At 40.4% G+C, this 21,394-nt stretch overlaps 1 protein-coding gene across 6 annotated transcripts in view; it reads right to left on the minus strand.

Moving 5' to 3' along the window:
- The window catches only part of NPHP3 (nephrocystin 3), a 232,133-nt gene that overhangs the window by 69,818 nt on the left and 140,921 nt on the right, over positions 1–21,394 (minus strand). For all 6 annotated transcript variants that reach the window (XM_029589318.1, XM_029589315.1, XM_029589314.1 and 3 more), the window contains 4 exons: positions 21,234–21,331; positions 20,258–20,360; positions 3,465–3,547; positions 2,637–2,775 (listed from right to left, as the gene is read on the minus strand). In XM_029589318.1, coding sequence (XP_029445178.1) covers positions 2,637–2,775; positions 3,465–3,547; positions 20,258–20,360; positions 21,234–21,331 — 423 coding nt within the window. The remainder of the gene's footprint in view (positions 1–2,636; positions 2,776–3,464; positions 3,548–20,257; positions 20,361–21,233; positions 21,332–21,394) is intronic.

Genomic DNA, 21,394 nt, shown 5'->3' on the forward strand with positions numbered 1-21,394 from the left:
GCACTCATTCACACACAGACGCACCAGCACTCAGCCAGGCACTCATTCACACGCAGACATAAACGCTCTCACCCAGGCACTCCTTCACACACAGATGCATCAGCTCTCAGCCAGGCACTCATGCACACACAGACGCACCAGCACTCAGCCAGGCACTCATTCACACACAGACGCTCCAGCTCTCACCAAAACCTTCTTCCTTCACTGCAGGGATGGGCTCCAGTTCCGCCGCGGCTTTACTCCGGCGGGCCTTCTTTTTTCGTCACCATGGGAATTTGCTCCCGTGGTGGCCTCGGTCGGGGTCAAGTTTCCTCTTCGCCGCCACGGTCTGTGGCGGCCTTGCTTGGTCGGGGTCGGGTTTCCTCTTTGCCGCCATGGGAATGGGCTCCCATGGCGGCTTTGCTTCGTCGGGGGTCGGGTTTCCTCTTCACCGCACGGCCTTGCTTCATCGGAGTTCAAAAACTTCTATTCCTCCCACCCCACCCACGGGCATTCTGATGCCTGCCTCACCGGCCAATCAAAGGCTTCCTCCCTTCTTCCTATGCCCACTGGTAGGGAGGAGGCTTCCTATTGGCCTGCGCGGGGGGCAGGCAGAATGAAGGAGGCTTCCCATTGGGCAATGGGGGTAGGAAGAAAGGAGGCTTCCAATTGGCCCACGGGGGCTGGAAAAAGGCAAAAGGAAAGTAGAACGGGATAGTGGGACACCGGGAGACGTGACACACCGGTTGAGAAGCGCTGGTATAAAGAATACTCTATCCACTGAGTTTAGTTTCTTTTGATTTATTTGCTTACTTTATTTAAATTGTTACCCACCCCTCCAAAAAGAGTTTGGGGTGGGGGTACAATAAAAACATACATAGTCAATTATAACTCTTAAACAACAAAAACAAAACAAATATGCTGTCAATAATATATCATTGGAAAATGAAGATAACATTTCGGGGTTGACCTTAATGTACTGTCAGAAAAGAAAAAAAACCAATATTTCATCACATATATACTGCAGAGTTCTTAAGCATGTAGGATATTATATTAGTTCATTGCATCAGATGGGGCAGTATCAGAGTATTGTCCTCTACCTGCTTTTGTGTTCATTTGGTGAGGTGTGCAGTGGACAGTGATAAATTGTCTGGATTGTTAGTTGGTGGGGTGGGGAGAAGGGGACAGGGGTATGAGTCATTTGGTATTTTGGTGGGGCAGAGTTTGAGCCTTGACCCAGACGATGATCGTGTTGATTAGCTTAGGTATGTTTAAGAGTGTTTGGGATGTGGTGGGTTGGGTATCCATTCTTTGGGTTGTAGTTTTGTTAATTGTTCAGTATAATTGGTCATTATGTATTCATGGAAGTGGGAAGAGGGTTTCTATATAGTATATGTTCAATGTGTATATAATCATGTAGATCACATTGATTTGGAGTCTCATAATGTTGATTAATGGGTAAGGTTTCTCAAAGGTGTGAGGATTTCTTTTTGCTTGAGAGCTGTATCACATTTAGAATGCTTCAAAGTTTCTTCCTGACTGAGATTATCTCTCTTTGATAGCGGTGTCAATTTTAAACATTTGAGTGGTTTTGCTTTGAGAGTTGTATCACATTTAGAAGACTTAAATGGCTTCTCTTTGAGAGCTGAATTACACTTAGAACATTTATAGGTTTCTCTGTCATCGGCAGTTATCTCATATTTAGGGTATTTAAATTATTTCTTATTGTTTGATGATATAACTTATTTTCAGAATGTTGGAATGATATAACTCAGGGCAGGGCTTCATTGATGGCTTATGGCTGCTGATCTTTGTAGAGATGTGCACAAAGTTGTGCACGAAGAGGCCATCACCAATGCAAACTGAAGAAGGTGGGGATGGGGCAGGTTCTCAGTACAGAAAGCTGTTGGTGTAAAGGAGAAAGGGGGAGAGGAGGAGCTTCTGGGATGTATCATATGGATCTCCCTCATCTCCCTTGATGTTCTCTTCCTGGCCCCTGTTGTGAGTTGCAGAGGGGAGGGAGAAGAGGACCCCCTAGGGAGCACTGTGGGGGTCTTCCTTCTCTTCTTTCTTGCTGCTGCTGGCTCCTCTTGCAGTCTTCACTTCTTAAGGGGCAGTAGCCGGTGCTGACATTGAGGGGTGGGGGTGGGTGGTGGCAAGAAAATACCTGTTCTCAGCCAGGGAAACTGTTATTGCCTGTGGAGGAAGTGAGGAGGAGGAGCTTCTAGGGAGCACTGGAGTCATCTCCCTCCTCTCTTCCCTTGCTGGCTCCTCTTCCACTCTGTAATTATTATGTAACTTAGAAAGCCATGCAACACATTTTTTCTTATATTCATTTATATTTCTATACCATTTTTTTTTAATTTAACTCAAAATGGATTACAATATAAACTACAACCAATAAAAAAACAGCATATACTATAATCAATATAAAATCACAAATAAACCACAGACTACATCCACAAACATGGAACCACATAAACACTATTACCCAGACATGGAATTTCCCAAACATCTTCCAAAATTGAAAACACATTGAAACTATAAAAAAAACAGTGAGCTCCCCCCTCCCCTACTGTATCCCCATCCCAATTATGCATGACATCATCACATGCAGGAAATACACTTGCACAATTTAGTTGACACTGTGCACTTACCTCCTTCATGAGGTCCTTATCTCCCTGGCTCAGCGTGGTCTCCTGAACAAAGCACAGGACCATCTTGTACAGAGACACTGTATCCTGGCACTGCAAACACTGCTGCAGAACCTCATCAGTGCTTCTTGTTGTTCCAGCACTGGCCAAAAACACAAGGAACTGAAAGGTCAGCTTTCATCACACATGAATTTCAGCTATTTAAAGCAGCCTCGGACTGTACTAATCTGCTGCATCTTTGTGTGCAGAGTACTTAGCTAATTCCATTTGCTGAAAGAAACTTTCCTTCTCACACTGGTGTAACTGTCTAATAAACAGAGAAAAACACACTGATACATATCCATGGATAATTCTGCTAGTTCCTCATGGGGGTAATTTTCAAAGCACTTTATGTCCAGAAACCACAAGTTTATGCACATAAATGGCTCCTTATTAAACAAAGCGAGTTTTGTTCACATAAAGATATGTGGAAAAGCTGATTTCTCACACACTTCTATGTACACAAGAGACAGGCATTCCAGGGGGCAGCGTTGGGATTTATGTGCATACTTTTGACTTTAATAAGTATGTGTATAAATTAACCTGCACAAATTAGATGATGCAAACACAGGTGCAACCTTTTTTCAAAGCAAACCCTATATACTCTGGTGACACATTAGTTACACAGGGTGTTATAAATTACTCTTCCTAATGATACAGTGGGTTCTTCAATTTATATGCTGAAGATTTCATTTCCCTTTGCTAGAACATCCTGAATGTGCATTTTATACACAGAGAAATCAATTGACTGAAAGGAAGCACACAAGGATGCCTAAAATAATTGCAACTAACCTTGTGATCATTTTAGCCAGCAGTGTAATATACAAGGCATTGCAGGTTGCAGCAGAACGACAGTGTCTCTCAAGCTTTCGCTCCTACAACAGCATAAAACATAATTGTAAAAAAGACTTTGAATAGAAAAGCATAATTTGCAATGTAACTATAGGATGAATGAGAAAATGAATTTCAACTCTGGGATTCTGTATTTAGTGTGATGCATTTATAGATCGCTTTGCCAATGGAGAAAATCATGGCTTGAAAAACAAATTACATCACAAGTAAAACTGGATATGTTTACGGAGGAAAAGTAAAAGCAAGTATTAGTCAGACTGTGGGTAGGGGTGCCGATACACACACAGACTTAAGCAGATTGTCATATTCGCAGCCTAGTTGCTCGCATTCTCGTGTAATATACAACAGAGTTTTCAATCGCAGCCTAGATGCTCGCATTCTCGTGTAATATACAACAGAGTTTTCAATCAAATCAATGCTTCCACATGTTCCCCCATTAAGATAATATGCTTTATTGTATATACTGCGCTTATTACTTTCGCATTTATACTGTTTTAATGCATTACTTTTACCTTTATTTATTTTAGCTTATTTTCAAATCTACCATACCCATTGTTATTTATCACTATAATATGATATTGATATCAAAAGTTTTTCCTTCTCTTGTAACTATCTCTATACCATGTTCCAGTTGTACGTTGTTATTATAGTTTTATAGTTATATGTAAAGCCAGTTGTCTTATAGTTATATGTAAAGCCCCTTCCGTTTGGGCATCTCACTGTTTTATGTAAACCGGAGTGATTTGTATCTGATACAAGAACTTTGGTATATAAAAATTAAAAATAAAATAAATATTTGGGGTCCTGAAGGAACGTTTTTCATGGTGTTACAGAAATGGCTATAAATTGTTTTTTCCTAACATTCCTTTGGATTTCTATCTATATCTAGCCAAGGCTTTGTTTTTTCTCTGGAAGCTCATGAACAGATTTTTATGGCAAGTGCTACAAAATTGAGCGGTACTTCTATGGCACATTTGCATTTATTTAAATCTAATTACATTACTTACTATGCACCATAAAGCCAGTTTCTATTATATATTTCAATTATTAAATCTTATTTATAAAAATAAAAAGGTTTTCAAACCTCCGGGTATGCCTGAATAACTTATTTTTATATTTTTCTGCTACCTATGGCCAGAACTGAAAAAAACAGAAAATGGAATTTTAACGAGATGGGGTGTGAGAACATGGGGGATGAGGGAGAAGAAGAGAAGGAAGATAGAGCACTAGACGTGGGAAAAGCAGAAGTCCCACACTATCCCCTAGGTCAAGGATATGTGGAATTAGAGTAAAGAAAAGAGGAGAAGCTGTTGTAGCAGACTCGTAAGGTGGGATTCAGGTCCCAGTCACAGCAAGTAAGGAAACATCATGCTGGAGAAAGAGGTAAAGAGGCATTGTGGACTTCTTGGAGATTATATGGCCATTCCAGAGGGCAGTGTTGATGCAGACAGGAGATGTGGCAGAGGAAAGATAGATTACATTGAAAGGATTACCCCAAACTAATGTCGACAATGTGCTGGGTGAAAGGGGGAGAAAACAGTTGCAACAGGGTAGGATCCAGAAGAAGAGCACAATGCTGAGCAGGAAAAGAAAAGAAATCAACAGAGGGAAATTTATTTATTTATCTAAAGTGCTTGCATTCCGCAAAATCCATAAAAATGTTCCGTTTGGATTCCAATTACGTTTATTTGGATTTCATATAAAGGCATCTACTTTCAAAGTTAAATATATAAATACATTTTATTTTATTTATTTATTAAAGGCTTTTCTATACCGAATTTCTTCATACAAATCAAATCAACTCGGTTTACATCAAACAATAAGGAACTATAACCAACCAAACAGTAAAAACAATTTGAAGGAGAGTAAAGTTACATTATAACAAGGATGTGTAACTTGGAGGAGGAAATAAGAGGGAGACGAGAGATTAAGATATACATTGGAGTATGCGAAGGTGACAAGTAGAAGACCTCATGATAAATTTGTAAACATTCTCTTAAAATTTATATACACAGCTTAGCGTCTGTTAAAGTGCATAGCTGCTACATAAAATACATAAAAAACAATATAATAAAAATACAAACCTAGAAATAAACCACAATAAATAACATAAAACACCATTCTGAGAACCTTAAAGAGTCCAGTGCATTCAACTGCTTTAACCAAAAGCCTTATGAAATAGCATAGTTTTACCTTTTCCCTGAATGATAAATAACTGGCATCATTTTGGACAGATGGAAGGGAAATGGAAAAGGAATTAAAGACATAGCTATAGAAGTAGCAGGAGGTGGAAGTAGAATGCTGTTGAAATGTTGATGAGAGCTAGACAGAAGGAAATGAAAGGCAGCTGGGTCACTAGGAAAGCAATGGCAAGAAGGAACCCAGAGACGGAGTCAAGGTCAACCATGCAGACACAGCAGACAAGGAGGATCATATCCTTTTGTTTTGCAGCCTCTTAGATACAGCTGCTGGTGATAGAACCATTTATTATAATTCCCACTGCAGGATGACAGGTGATGATTATCACTGGCAGCAGCAGTAGCAGAAACCAGGAGGCAACTGAAAGTTGGAGACTTCAGTCCTTGAGGGGCTGATGGGGATACAGTGATAATAAGTGGTGCTGGTGGAGTCTTTAGACAGCATAGCAGGGGACAGTTCCTCTTATCCAACCCTGCTCTACAGCCCATCTCTCCCCTTCCACTCTGCTCCTTTTACCTGATGTGACTTCCCTGGTATATCTTCTTCTCTCCCCATCTTTCTGGTCTCTCATCCATTCTCCCATTCCTTGCAGCACACATCTCCTCGAGGTTTTCCTCTTGTCTTCCTTCTATCATTCCAGTCTCTCTTCTCCTCCTTGCTCTCCTCTCCAGTTCCAATTTTCTCATATTCTACCCCTCCATAAATACATGATGACAAATAAAGACCATATGGCTCATCCAGTCTGCTCATCTATACCTCCCACAGTTTTATATCCCTTCTTCTCCCTCACACATTCCCTGTACTTGTCCCATGCTTTCTTAAATTCCAACACCATCCCTATCTCCATCACCTCACCGAGAAGCATCTATCCACCACACTCTCGCCATTCTCCTTTCCGCCTCTCCTATCCAGTTTGCTGCTTTGGGTCCTTTCGAAGGAAATCAGGATAGAATCTGAATAGAATAGAATTTCTCTGCTCTCCTATGCCAGAATTCCTTCCTTCTTGTCTCCCCTCCCCTCCATTTCGTCCAGCCTTTCTCCCCTCCATTTCGTCCAGCCATTCTCAAATCTCCTCCTCCTCCTCCTCTACATCCTCCAGTCTCCTTCTTTCTAACCCTTCCCAGGACCAGTGCAAGCATATTAGGTGCCCTAGGCAAAACTTGCAGCTTTGTGCCCCTCTCCTTCCAGTCCTTCCCACACACAATTATGCATTTATAATAACAGATTTTATACAAAAAGAACATTCAAAGTACATTTCTCTGAAGTAAAAATAACAATTACAACATGTAATATTATATTTACATGTACTGCTGTGGTGCTAACCAGAAAACCCTGCAAAAGACATATGGTATTAGGCCTATTGTAATGTAATGTAATGTAATGAGCTTGGCCCTCATGATGTCATGAGTGAACAGAATTACAATTACAATATAGTAAACTTCCTATACCAAAACAGCACTAACTACAAGTGCTCAAACAGGAACAACCCTACCTATGAAAAGGCAGCACTGCAATTATTACACCAGGCCCTAATACAACAATACACCTCCTATTTGGAAAACAGAATGAAGCTGACATATATCACTAAAAAGAACTACATGCTAGCAAAATGCCTTACCTTAGTCACACAACAGAACACAAACAGACCCTCACCAAATACAGAATAAAGAGACCATAACGTATAAGTAAAAACTTGCAGACAAAAACTGAACTGGAAATTGCAACTGTAAGCAGTGCAACAATGGAAAAACAGAAATATTACCACTCCTTATAAAACATCAAACAATAAAATCAAGAATATAAATCATCAATACAGGAGCGGCTCAAGGCAATCTGCTGCCTGAGATGAGGGATGAGACAGTGCCCCCCTCCCCACCAAGGCACAGGTCAAATCAGTGAGAGGGCAAAAAGGGGTTGAAGTCGGGCATTTTTGGTAATTTGAAATACTGGGGAAGGGGGGAGGGCAGGGACAGGATTCCCAGAAGAGTGGCAGGGTGTGTTAATGATAATATTTCTAAGAAGCTGGCAACCCTGTTACACTCCCAAGTACCCTACCACCTGCCTCCTACCTTCCCCAGTATCTGCCCTGGGGAAGTAAGAGATGGGTGAATGGTGAGGGTCTGTGTGTGGTGCACTCTCTCTGGGCCGGTGCAAGGGAATTAGGAGCCCTAGGCAAAACCTACGGCTTTGTTCTCTGCCCCCAGTCCCCAGCTCTTCCCACACACAATTAAAAATTATGCATTAATAATAACAAGGACTTAGGACATTCAAAGTAGAATTTTATAAGATAAAATCATCACTTACAACATCCATATTACATTGCTAGGCCTTGCTATGATGCCAACCACAAAACCATACAAACAAGACACATGGAACCCATATGGTACTAGGACTATTTTAACAACTGTTTGGTTGGACTTGGCCCTCCGAAAATCATGAGTAAACTGAACTACAATTTCAATATAGTAATCCTCCCATACCAAGCCAGCACTCAAATATAGTAACAACCCTACCTATGAAAAGGCAAAACTGCAAATATTATACCAGACCTTAAAACACCAATACACCTATTATTAGGAAATGTACAAGCCAAGCTGATAGAGATCCCTACACAGAAACTACAAGCTTGCAGAATACCTCACCTTGGTCACCCATGTAGAACACAGACAGATCTTCACCAAATACAGAATAAAAAGCATAACATAGAAATAGAGCTTGTAAACAAAAACTGAATTGGAAACCATAATAAACCAGACTCTATATGCAGTGCAACAATGGAAAAATTGAAACATTACTATTACTCATAAAACATCAAATAAAATCAAGAAATATAAAATATCAATCATAACAGTAAAACCAGACTAACAAAATGAAAAAATATTTTAAAACAGATGACATATAGATCAAATAATTAAAAACTCATAATTTTTTTTAAATTCCCAAACACCAATAAAATATTTCAAAACAGGAGACACAAACACCACCCAATAATTAAAACTAATAAATATAAAAATATTCCCCATTCTTCATAACTGGGAACCTTTGGTTTCTGTTCACCTCGAGATTGTTGTGGATTTGTGAGAGAGGGTGTGGGGATGCAAAACTCATAATCAAACACGCTTTAACAAATACACATAAACATGCTCCCTCCTTCTCATATATGCTCTCTCTCACACATTGCCTCGCTCTATTATTTGCACAATGCTGTCACGCACGCACACACACACACTTCCTCATGCCAAGGCCTCTCTCCAGTTTTCCTTTCTTCTGTCACCAGCAGCTCTACCGGGACCTCTCTGTCACCTTTATTTCTTCAGCTACTGGCCCTCTCTCTCTTTCCTTCCTTTCTTTCTTTGGCTGCAGTGGCCTTCTCTGGGTCTCGCCCTTTTTACCACTGCTGCCTCCACCCTCCAGGTGTGAGACCCCATCCCTTCCCTCTCATGCACTCTTCTCCCCTCCTTACTCTGCATCTTTTTCTTTGCTCCCTATATCTCTTTTACTCCCCCTCTTACAGCGCCTTTCATTCACTCCTTTCCCCTCCCGTCCATCTCACTCACACCTTTCTTTCTTCCTTCCCCTCTTATTTCTCCCTCTACTCTCTCATCCCAATCTCTCCTCTCCCTTCCCTTCATCGCTTGCTTGGTCCAGCCAGGTCTTCTTTGGTGTGGCCTTGCCTCCCAGTCAGTTGCTGTGCTCCTGCAGTGCCTCATTGCTCTTTTTCTTCGGGTGAGGCTTGGCCTTTCCATTGTACACCCATAGTGGTTCACCTGATTCCACTTTCTTTTCCCCTTCCTTCTCTCATTAACCCACAGATTCTTACCTTTCCCACTTACTCACATCCTCTTCCCTTTTCCTTCCATCCCCTCTCACCTCATCTACAACTCTTTCCCTCTCCCTCAGCCCTCCTATACTTGCTCTTCTTCCTGGCAAGCCTTTGCTCTGCAGGCAAAGGGTGGAAACTCAGCCAGTAAGCCATTTTTCTTTTGCTGGTGGGGCCTGGGAACCCCCCACTGGTATGCCACCAGATAGCACTGCCGCACCCACGTGGAGCTCTCTGCCTGCTGGAAAGTCAACAAATCGTACTGTCCTCAACCTGTCGGTAGGGGTGGGAACCTCACCGGTACATCGTTTAACCAAGCCATCCTCTTCCTGCTGTTGGGAGTGGAAGCCTCACCAGCAAATCAATAAACCGCGTCATCCTTTTACTGCTGGTGGGGGTGGGAACTTCAATAGCACATTTATAAACCATGCCTCTCACTTCCTGCCGGGAGGGGAGGATTGGGAACTCCACCGGTTCCTCTATTCGCATCGCTGTGTGGGACTTTTACTTATTTTAGGCTGGGAAATGAGGCAGTCACTGCAGAGCTGTTTGGGGGGGGGGGGGAGGGGGGAGAGGTTTCTGCAGCTACAAACGTTTTTGCTGCATGAGGCGACCACCACATCCTGCTTCACGGTAGAACCCCCACCCCCCGCATCAATAATCGTAAAACCAACTTAAAAAAAAAAAGAATACATATTCAAAATAGCTGATGAATAGAATGTCAAATAATTAAAATTTATATAAACATTTTTACAAATTTTCCAAACACAAATTAACATATTTCAAAAGAGCAGACACATTAAACGCCACCAAATAATGAAAACTAACAAGGATAAAATAATCCCCCACTTTAATACCTAGGAACTTTTGATTTCCAGATGTCTTAAGACTGTCATGGATTAGAGGGAGAAGGGAGGGAGGGTGTTCTTGTACACAAACTTTCTCCTTTCATGCCCTCACACACACACACACACACTTTCACTCAACTCTGCTTCCTTTCTGGAAACACAAGTGGCAACAGCAGCCTCCTCCAACTTTGTTTGCCAGCTTGTGGGCTGTCTCCACGAGCTGGCGCACTTATCCAATGCCACCAATAACATACCATGCTTCGTGGTGGGGATGCCGCCACTGTCTCCTTCCCGGGGCTTCCCTTAGGTGTGAGCATATAACCTTAAATGCCCCATGGCAGAAATCCCATTGTTCAGCACTGGCAGATGACATCACACGGTTGGGAATTTAAATCCCAGCCGTGCAACAGACCAACGCATCAGCAACGGGTCACCTGCCTTCTGCAGTGTTGAGTTGCTGCTCCATGTTCCTGATCCTGTCTGCCTGCCTCAACTCTCCAAGCCCAGCCTGCCTTTTTCTCCCTGTCCTGGTGTCTCATTCTCTCACTGTCTCCCACGCTTGCCCTGGGACTGACTATTGGACCTGATCACAGCCTGGACCATAACCATTCTAGCCTGCCACCTGCCTCAACCACAACCACCTTTGTTTGCCACCAGGCCCAACCCTAGCCATGACTGGGACTTCTCACCTTACTATTCTTTCTGAAACTCATACCTAAGTCCTGCTGGCCCCTGGAACTCGAGGGCTCAACCTAAGGGGAACGAGGCTGGTGTAGGTAAAGCCCTAGACCAGTCTTGTACAAGTCTAGCCCCACCAGCTGTTGGGAGGGACCTACAGGATCTTTCCTGTAGGTTGAGTCAACCTCCCCACAGCAACAAGGGTCCATTAAATGTACAAACTGAAATCTTTGGCACTGGGAGGCCCCCTGCCCTTCCCCCATCCCGTTCCGACTTTCCCTTATAAATTTAAAATTTCCAATTCACGACCTCCAGATTTACCCCCACACCCACCCCAACCCTTTCCCTTCTACATTCCACCCCATACCTTTTTTTCAATTTGGTCTCTAGGATTGCGGTAGCCTCCTACTGCGATCCGGGGCTGCCTTTTCTGGGGACACCTCTGCCATTTTTAGGCAACTATGATGGAAGTCAGAAAACTTGTCCACTAAACATCCTACTGGATATGAACCCCTACATTTCTGCCAAATATATGGCTCTTAAGAGCTGTCCTATGGCAGACAGCCAAGTTCCTCACCCAATCACCTTCCCGACCCAGAAGGTACGAACCTGTTCCTCCCTGATTGTTCAGGGAAAGCTAAGTTGTTCGGAACAGGATAAATCAGTCACGCAAGTGTTTGATGTAATTCAACAGTGCTGAGATGGAAAATGCTCTCTCAGAGTTCAGAAAGACCAAGGTCTTGTGCTTAGAAACATAGAAATGATGGCAGAAAAGGACCAAATGATCCACCTGGTCTGCCCAGCAAGCTTATGCCAGTAAATGCTGCACTGTACAGGTTACTGTCATGCCTATTGAATAAGTTTCCTCAGTCTTATTATCAAGCAAATTTCAAGTCTAAGGGAGATGGGAGGGAGTATGGGCTGGATTATCCTATCTACAGAGAACACCTGCTACAGATGTGCAACTTAGTTTTCTCCAAGAGCAAGCAGTATAAAATCTGCCACACATGTGGAGGATCATGAGCTGAGATTTGCAAGCGATTGGTTTATTATCTTCCATTTCTCACAGAACTGCTTGACTAAAATGGCTGTCTTGTCAGGAAGTATTTTCTAGGTAGTAATGGAGCAGTGAAACGTAAGTGGAAGACTAAGTATCAGCAAACATCTTCCATAGAAGCCCAGCAAAGATACGCTAAGGAAGCTGCTTTGGCCCTAACCTGATTAGCTTTTAGCTTACTTTGCATATCTTGGCCAGACTGATTGTAGCAGTAAGAAATACAATTAGAGATCCAAGTTGAAAGAGTTCCCTTTATAACTGGCCTGGTTTAAGCTCTCTTTTAAAAATCTATCGTCCACCAAGTCTTTTACGATTTTTCTTCCATATTAGATTGGCTGAATCCTGCTAGCGCACCTTTTGCAATTGACCCTGAACTTTGGAATGCACTTCGAGGAGCTTAGATTTGAAATGAACTTGGCTTGTTTTAGGGAACTTCTTAAGGCTCACTTATTTACACTTGCCTTTGATTGGGTGTTTTCATTTTACTGGCTTGCTCTTTCCTAGATCTGCTTTTTTTTTCTTTTTTTCAATTTAAGCTTTATTGAAAAATTTTAATAAACATTGTACACCCAAAAACATGTTTCACTTAAGTTTTTTCCAATGTAATCAATGTCATTACAGAAACGTACTCTTCTGTAAGTAAATGAATCTAGAAAGGAACATAAGTTAAATTCTACAATGTGACCAGGTATAAATGATAACAATAATGTAAGCTCTAATTTCCCTCCCACCCTCACCCCTCCTACCTATATTTGGAGCTTGTTCTCTGATAATAACAATAATAGTATGGATTCCCATAAACAGCTTATGACCAGGGAAAACTATCAAAAGGAAACATATCTACAAATTTAAGTGTTTTGTTTTTTCACTATCCACTGCTCAAGGGGTGCATAGAAACTCAAATTTCTGCAAGCACTGTAAGTTTCTCCATAACATATTTTATCAATTCAGGACTAACTGTGTTTCCATGGAGAGATGACTTCTCCTCCAACTATTCACCACTTCACATTTAGCAGCCACGATAATTTGACTTAACAAAGATGAAAAGTGTGAGTCTATTTCTAGGACTGGGATATTTAGTAAAAAAAACTTCAGGTTCCCTAGTAAACATTAGCCCCGTGATTTGTTGTATGAAGTTAAATGTCATATTCCAATAATCAGTCACCTTAGGACACTCCCACCATATAAGTAAGTGCCTATTTGACCACATCCCCTCCAGCATTTATCATTTACCTCTGGTGCTCAGGTGTTAAGTACCACTTGTACAGCATTTTATAACTGTTTTCAATAGTGGAGGATGAGACAGAGCTAGAAGCAAACATCCCAGGAAGCCTCCTCCAGTTGGTGACCCAGATCTCTTTCTCATGCTATTACACGAGAAGGCTTATGTGGCGATTCCCTATTCAGAAAGCATATACTATAACTTAGAGACAGCTTGGTTTTCTTATCTGCCATGTCACAGAACCTTTCAAGTAGAGTTTTCCCCTTAATTGTTTGCTTTCACTCCTTTACATTGAATAAAGTGTCTAATCTGCATATACATATATATATCACCTGGTAACAAAATAAAGGATTGCTGTAAGGTCGGGAAGGGTATTAGCCTCTTACTATCCCATAACTGCTCCAGTCTAGTGAGCCCCACCTATCGCCAGCGAAGAAAAGCATCCATGAAGAAGCCTGGTGGAAATTCTTTGTTATAATGAAATGAAGACATATAAAGGTATCTCCTGCATGGATTCATTGTCATTTGTTCCATATCTCAAGTGTCAACTTAGAAATCAGGGAAAGCACCTCTATATGAAATCATGCTTTGGGAGGAAGCCAGATCAGAGTCTCTAAGGGATCCCCTCCCCCTATGCTATTCTCCAATTTCACCCATCTTTTTTTTTTGTCTGTCCGTACTATTCTATCATGACCCGTATTTGGGCTGCAACATAATATGATTGTAAGTGAAGTACTCCCAGGCCACCCCATACATGACTTGCTGGGCATCTCTTAGAGGATGCCTTTTCCAGATAACATCAAACAACTTCCTTTGCCACTGACAAAAAGTCCCAACTGGTATAGGGTCTGGCAGAGTTTGAAAAAAATAGCAAGAGCAGGGAAAGATAATCATTTTAATCACTGCTATCCTTCCCATCCAAGAAAGACTGAGTCTATCTCAATTGTTAACATTCTGAGAGACTGTATTTACTAAGGGGCTGTAGTTTATAGTTCATACTAAAACACTGATCTAGTGATGCACCTAGATACTTCACCCCTCTTTCACACACTTAAGTGAGAAAAGATTCTTAATATTCTCCATCTGATTAGCAGGGGATGGTATATTCAAGACCTCAGATTTATCCTCATTTACCTAAGGGCAAATACCTTTCCAAAACTCTCCATCTCCCCCATTAGTCTCCTAAGGGAAGATTCGGCTTCTGTCAAAGTAAATAGGAAGTCATCAGCAAGCAGGGACATCTTGTAAATATCCTCCCCCGCCTCTATTCCCCTTATTTCAGAATCCCTTCACAAACCCTCTCTGCAAACAGTACCAAGGATAGGACAAAGAAAAGTGATGAAAGTGGGCACCCTTGACAGGAACCTCTGCCCAACAACAAGGGCTGAGAATTCCTAGATCTGCTTTAAATGATTATTTATTTTGTGTGTTTTTATCCTTAGTGGCTAGCTCTTTGTAGCTCGACATCCATCTGACAGCCATTGGCACAGAAGCTGTAATTACAACTGCTCACTGGTTGGTCTGTACCAAGTTTCATGTTTCAGGAGTTCTACCATGAATCAGTACTATATGGATACATAGGCAGGTGGAAGACAAAAGATTTTACATTAAAATTGAAATAGATCTTACAGCTGATATACAGCATATGATTCAAACACTTTTGAAGATGGCCAAACAATCGGGTTTAGTAACATTAAAAGAGATCTCTTATTTGCAAGTTCTTGCATCATGGATACCTCTCATCTATGGCGTTCTGAAAATTCATAAGACCTTGAGTAACCCTCTTCTCAGGCTTATTTTGTCAGCAAATGGATCTCTATGCGAGCCTTTGGCTCATTTTGTGGATCTATTCTTGCAACTGTTTGTCCGTCAAGCTACATCATGTATACAAGATATGGCACACATGTTAAGAAAGCTGTCTAATTGTGGACATTTAACTTCTAAAATATTTCTTGTCAGCTTGGATGTAGAATCCTTGTACACATATGTTTCCCAACAGTCAGCTTTACAGATTGTATGTATCAGACGTGTTGGCACAATGAGAACACCCAGAGCACATTCCATCTAACTTTTTGGTTGCATTAGCTGAACTTGTGTTGTGTAATAATTTTTTTTCAATTTGGGACAGATTTTTTTCACCAGACATATGGGGTAGCAATGGGTTCTCCTATAGCACCTGAAGTTGCCAACTTATTTGTCACCAAATTTGAAGAGACTTCAGTATACACGTCAACATTTTTTCAGCATGTGCATTTACGGTCTAGGTATATCGATATTTTTTTTCATCTATGATCATACAGAAGAACATTTGATGTGTTTTCATCAATGGCGCAATCAAGAAGACCTTAATTTGAAATTTGCTATCACTTATAATCAATTTCAACTTGCTTTTTTGGATATTTTGATTACTAAATCTGGAACAGACATTCAGACTATATTACGTTGCAAGAAGATTGACAGAAACAATTTGCTTCACTTTGAAAGCTTTCAACCACGCCTATTTAAGTGTGGATTTCCTTTCAGACAGTTTTTCATTTACGCCATCTTTATTCAGATGGAGAGGAGTTTGAAAACCAATCGGGTGAGCTGGATTCCCGGTATCACACATGTGGGTATCCCAGCAAGGCAGTGAAAACAGCCCATTCTTGTGCATGGTTTTCTGACAGACATGGTTTTCTGACTACTTCAATGTAAGGCGAAACCAGCCTTTGAAGAAACTGTGTATGTTTTAAGATATTCAAACATGGTCAACAAGATAAAAAAGATTATTAATAAATATTGGCATGTTTTAAGCTAACATCAGACTTTTAACAAGCCTCTCCTTTTTTCATATACAAGAGATCTGAACATCAAACAATGTCTTGTTAGAGCACAGATACCTGCACATCGAGTTACTCAGGACATCATCACAGGACATAGTCCATGTAATATCTGTGATTTATGGACACCACCATCGCTGGTGATTCAGGTACCATGTCAACATATGATACACCAATTGCCTGTTGTGCAATGTTTTCTATGCTCTGCAATGCCCTTGCCTTAAATTATATGTGAGGAGGACAACACGCTCAATCAGGGTTCGTCTGATTAAGCAGAGTATCATATCTTCACGAGGGAAGAGCAGGCTCTTATGGTATCTCATTGCATGGAGTTTGATCACTCCTTTCAAGATCTGCTTTGGACTTTAAAAAAAAAATATCATCCTTACTGCGGGGAAATGATCACAGAACACTAAGATCCCAAAATAAAGGTCTACTGTCTATTCCCACAATAAGGTGCACATGTCTGACGCAAACAAGAAATCAAGTATTCTCAACTGCAAGGCCAAAGCACTGGAACTCTCTGCCTGAGGCATTACATATTTTACCAGACAGAAAGAAATTTAAATGTGAATTAAAAACATGGCTATTCAAAACAGTTTACAATTTAACATAAAACATCAGAATAGACAGAGCTACAAAAACAAGAAGGACAAACAATAATAATCAAATTTTGAAGAATCAATCAAATGAGAGAATGAAAGTCTCTCAAAACAATTCACTAAGACATGAAAATTATCATTTAATATCAATTACCTATACCCTTAGCCTTATGCACTAGATCAATTAAAATACGCTAGAAAATTTCTCTTGATAATGCCGGACAACGAATAGCACCTCTGTAACCAATCATTATTTGCTTGTTGAGTTATAACTATGAATGTCACTTTGTAAACCGTTGTGATCTACACATGGAAAGCGGTATATAAAATGTCTAAATAAATAAAGATACAGCTCAATTGCCCTGAGAACATTTGAATATTCAAACTTAACATGGTGGCTCCATTTGGTTTAAATAACAAAACAGACTGGCACTCCTTATAATATCTCTTTATTTTTTTTACACAATGTTTTTTCTTTTTCTGCAAGCTAATGTTTGATTGACAGCTGGCATTTCACATCCTTTTGCTTTTAAAATGATGGAGGGAAACCACCGATTGACTTCAGAACACTCAAGCAGCGCTTTTGGGACAGCTGTAGCACTGCAGCACTGGGATTTAATGGACATCTTTATAACAGTGAGATATAATATCTCTAGGTTCTGCCCCTCAGCTAGTGCGATGCGATATTCATAATGATTTCAATATCCATATCGTTGTGTTTTCTAATGATATTGGGATACTTTCAACTGTATATATATCAGTGTGTATGCTCTACTGTGGTTTCACACATTTTATATATTATTTTAGAAACTAGGATCTCTACTTAATTCACTGGTGTGATCTGAATAACCCCTGAAGAAGGAAGGAAGTTTCCTTCCGAAATATAACATCGGGCAAGGAAGAAGATTGCTATAACCATCTTGGACATTAGACACATTTGAGCTTTTTCTGTGGAGATACACCATTTTCCCGGCTCATCAGGCACTCAGATAAGTGCAGTTCTTTAATATAATACGTTTTGATAAGAGATTTTGAATTTTAAATGCAGCAAAAATTCCTAAAAAAATATGAATGCACACACTGTCAACTATAAATGATGATTATGAAACTTTAGCTCAAAGAGGGAATTTGAAAGGATGAATTCATTGGGCTCACCCAATGTTATATGATGGTCATTCACATGTTGAATAAATTCATGACAGTCCCACAACTTATTGTTTGTTAAAGTGAGATTCTATTTGCATTTATTTGAAATTATTCTTACACTTTTGGGTTCATTCCTATTTGTATCAGTACTATATGGAGCATTTCCACTTCAGAACTTGTGTGTAACATCTCTAAATCTTCTGCAGTATGTTTTGCAGGTCTAGAGTTGCTATGGCATTTTTCTGTTTTCTCTTTTAGTATTTGTTATGTTTTATAGTGCACTGTTTTTGCCTTTTAGCATTTTTTATGTTTCATTGTTTATTTTATGGTTTCTTTTTCTTGTCTGCTTATATCTATTTTATGATTGTTTAATATGTTCTACTTTCTGTTTATGTATATTTTTGTGTACATTAGTTGTTATCCGCCTAGAACTGGAGATTGTTTAAAGAATTTGTATTCCGCAAACTGAAAAACTCTTCTTGACAGGGTTAAAATAAATGAATATGAGCGACGATTTCCTGTGGGATTTTGTTCTTTCCAAACACAGTACTGCTCTTCTACAGTTCAACTTGTGAAGATACAACTAATTGATTTAAATAAAATTGGGAAACCACTTTTGGGAGAAATTTAGGAGGAGTTTTAAGAACATAAGAAAATGCCATACTGGGTCAGACCAAGGGTCCATCAAGCCCAGCATCCTGTTTCCAACAGTGGCCAATCCAGGCCATAAGAACCTGGCAATTACCCAAAAACTAAGTCTATTCCATGTTACCATTGCTAATGGCAGTGGCTATTCTCTAAGTGAACTTAATAGCAGGTAATGGACTTCTCCTCCAAGAACTTATCCAATCCTTTTTTAAACACAGCTATTCTAACTGCACTAACCACATCGTCTGGCAACAAATTCCAGAGTTTAATTGTGCGTTGAGTAAAAAAGAACTTTCTCCGATTAGTTTTAAATGTGCCCCATGCTAACTTCATGGAGTGCCCCCTAGTCTTTCTACTATCCGAAAGAGTAAATAACCGATTCACATCTACCCGTTCTAGACCTCTCATGATTTTAAACACCTCTATCATATCCCCCCTCAGTCGTCTCTTCTCCAAGCTGAAAAGTCCTAACCTCTTTAGTCTTTCCTCATAGGGGAGTTGTTCCATTCCCCTTATCATTTTGGTAGCCCTTCTCTGTACCTTCATCGCAATTATATCTTTTTTGAGATGCGGCGACCAGAATTGTACACAGTATTCAAGGTGCGGTCTCACCATGAAGCGATACAGAGGCATTATGACATTTTCCGTTTTATTCACCATTCCCTTTCTAATAATTCCCAACATTCTGTTTGCTTTTTTGACTGCCGCAGCACACTGAACCGATGATTTCAATGTATTATCCACTATGACACCTAGATCTCTTTCTTGGGTTGTAGCACCTAATATGGAACCCAACATTGTGTAATTATAGCATGGGTTATTTTTCCCTATATGCATCACCTTGCACTTATCCACATTAAATTTCATCTGCCATTTGGATGCCCAATTTTCCAGTCTCACAAGGTCTTCCTGCAATTTATCACAATCTGCTTGTGATTTAACTACTCTGAACAATTTTGTGTTATCTGCAAATTTGATTATCTCACTCGTCGTATTTCTTTCCAGATCATTTATAAATATATTGAAAAGTAAGGGTCCCAATACAGATCCCTGAGGCACTCCACTGTCCACTCCCTTCCACTGAGAAAATTGCCCATTTAATCCTACTCCCTGTTTCCTGTCTTTTAACCAGTTTGCAATCCACGAAAGGACATCGCCACCTATCCCATGACTTCTTCTAAAAAAACTGAAGAAAGATGAGAGTACAGACCAGAGCTTGCAATTTTCTTACTCTTTGGACCGAGGTTAATATCATTAAAAATAAAACATTTAGACAAAGGCTTCAAGAACTACATTTAGATTCCAAGGAACAGGGGGATCCTTTATTTAGCCTTGCACATCTGAAGTCTCATTACCAAATAGACAAAATTGATGGAGGAGGCTCACCAGAAGACACATACATGTTCAGAAAAGCCTTTTAGATTTTCTAAGCTAAGCTAGAAGCTTTCTGCTTTCAGCACAATTGAATGTCATCACCCACTGTGTGGCTGATCCATCCTGCTTGTCGATGATGAACCAAAAAGATTCTATGGACCATTGTTCTTTTAGCCCAAACAAATGTATAACTTATTAATCAGAGTCTTCATTGAATATGGATTATCTTATTTTGCAATCTTGACTTGTCAAATAACATTTTTCCTATCCTCCTTTTTCATTATTTATTTTATTTTTTTAAAGAGTTAAAGCAGACATACCTGCTGTTTATTCAGTCTGATGTCGGAATAGCTGCATTCTGCATTAATAAGAGCCTTCACATCCTTAGGACTCAATGGATCAAGATGAAGAGTTGGCCACAACCTTTCAGCAGGAAAAGACAACAAACTGCTGAATTTGGATCTTGTGATCAAATGAATAAGTCAAGCACATCATATCCACTATTGCAAATGCCACAAACCTACCATAGCAGGTACTACAAACTCTAAAACTATCCAAATTTCCTCCTCTAATGCAGAGGTTCCCAAACTACAGCATGTGGGCCATGTCCATGAAGCAAGTTTATATGATTCACTGTACTTTCCCCAACACCCACAAAATAAAAGGAGTCATGCAGGAGCCATCACTAGCAGAAGAATGGAGCCGGTAGCCTAGAAGATGGAAGCCAGTAGTCATGAGTGTCACTGACAGCCAATGAGGAAGCCAGAGACACCACTGTAAGAGGGAGGGAGGCACTTAGCAGAAATAAAGGTAGCTGGAGATCTGATGCCCGCTGAATGGAGGGAGAGGCTGCTGTGGGGGAGGATGGAGAAACAGGAGGGCAGAGAAGCACTGGAAGAACAAAGGGATGTGAGAAGAAGGGGATGCTGTGAGGGGCTAACAGGTGGAATAAGAAGAAATTCGAGCAAGAGGTGAAAGATGTGAGAAGAGATAAAGGGAAAGGAAAAAACAGAAAACGGTGGTATACAGAAAAGGCAGAAAAGAGAAAAGTAGGCAAGAAATTGCATTAAAGAAAGAGATAGTAAATAGGTGTCAGAGACAGACTGAGGGGGAGGGAAAAAAGAGAGAAAGGAGAAGAGAGGAGAAGAAAAGGAGACCCAGGAAAAGGATTTAAAATTTCTTCAAAAATATTAATTTTGCCCTCTCAGTGATTTGAAATGTTCTATGTGGTCTTTCGCATTAAAGGTTTGGAGACCCCCTGATGTAAATAAAAAGTAAAGGAGTACTTTGGCCTACCTCCAAGCCTGTGGACATGTTTCTACATTCACAGAGACGACGACTCTCACATTTACAGGTAGTGGATCAATCAACCATTTCATATGTTTTTCTACTTGCTGGGAAGAGAGAGAAGAAAGATGTAAAATATCATGTGATTCGATCCCACTTTTGGTATATCA

Source organism: Rhinatrema bivittatum, chromosome 2, assembly GCF_901001135.1.
Source record: "Rhinatrema bivittatum chromosome 2, aRhiBiv1.1, whole genome shotgun sequence".
NCBI lineage: Eukaryota > Metazoa > Chordata > Amphibia > Gymnophiona > Rhinatrematidae > Rhinatrema > Rhinatrema bivittatum.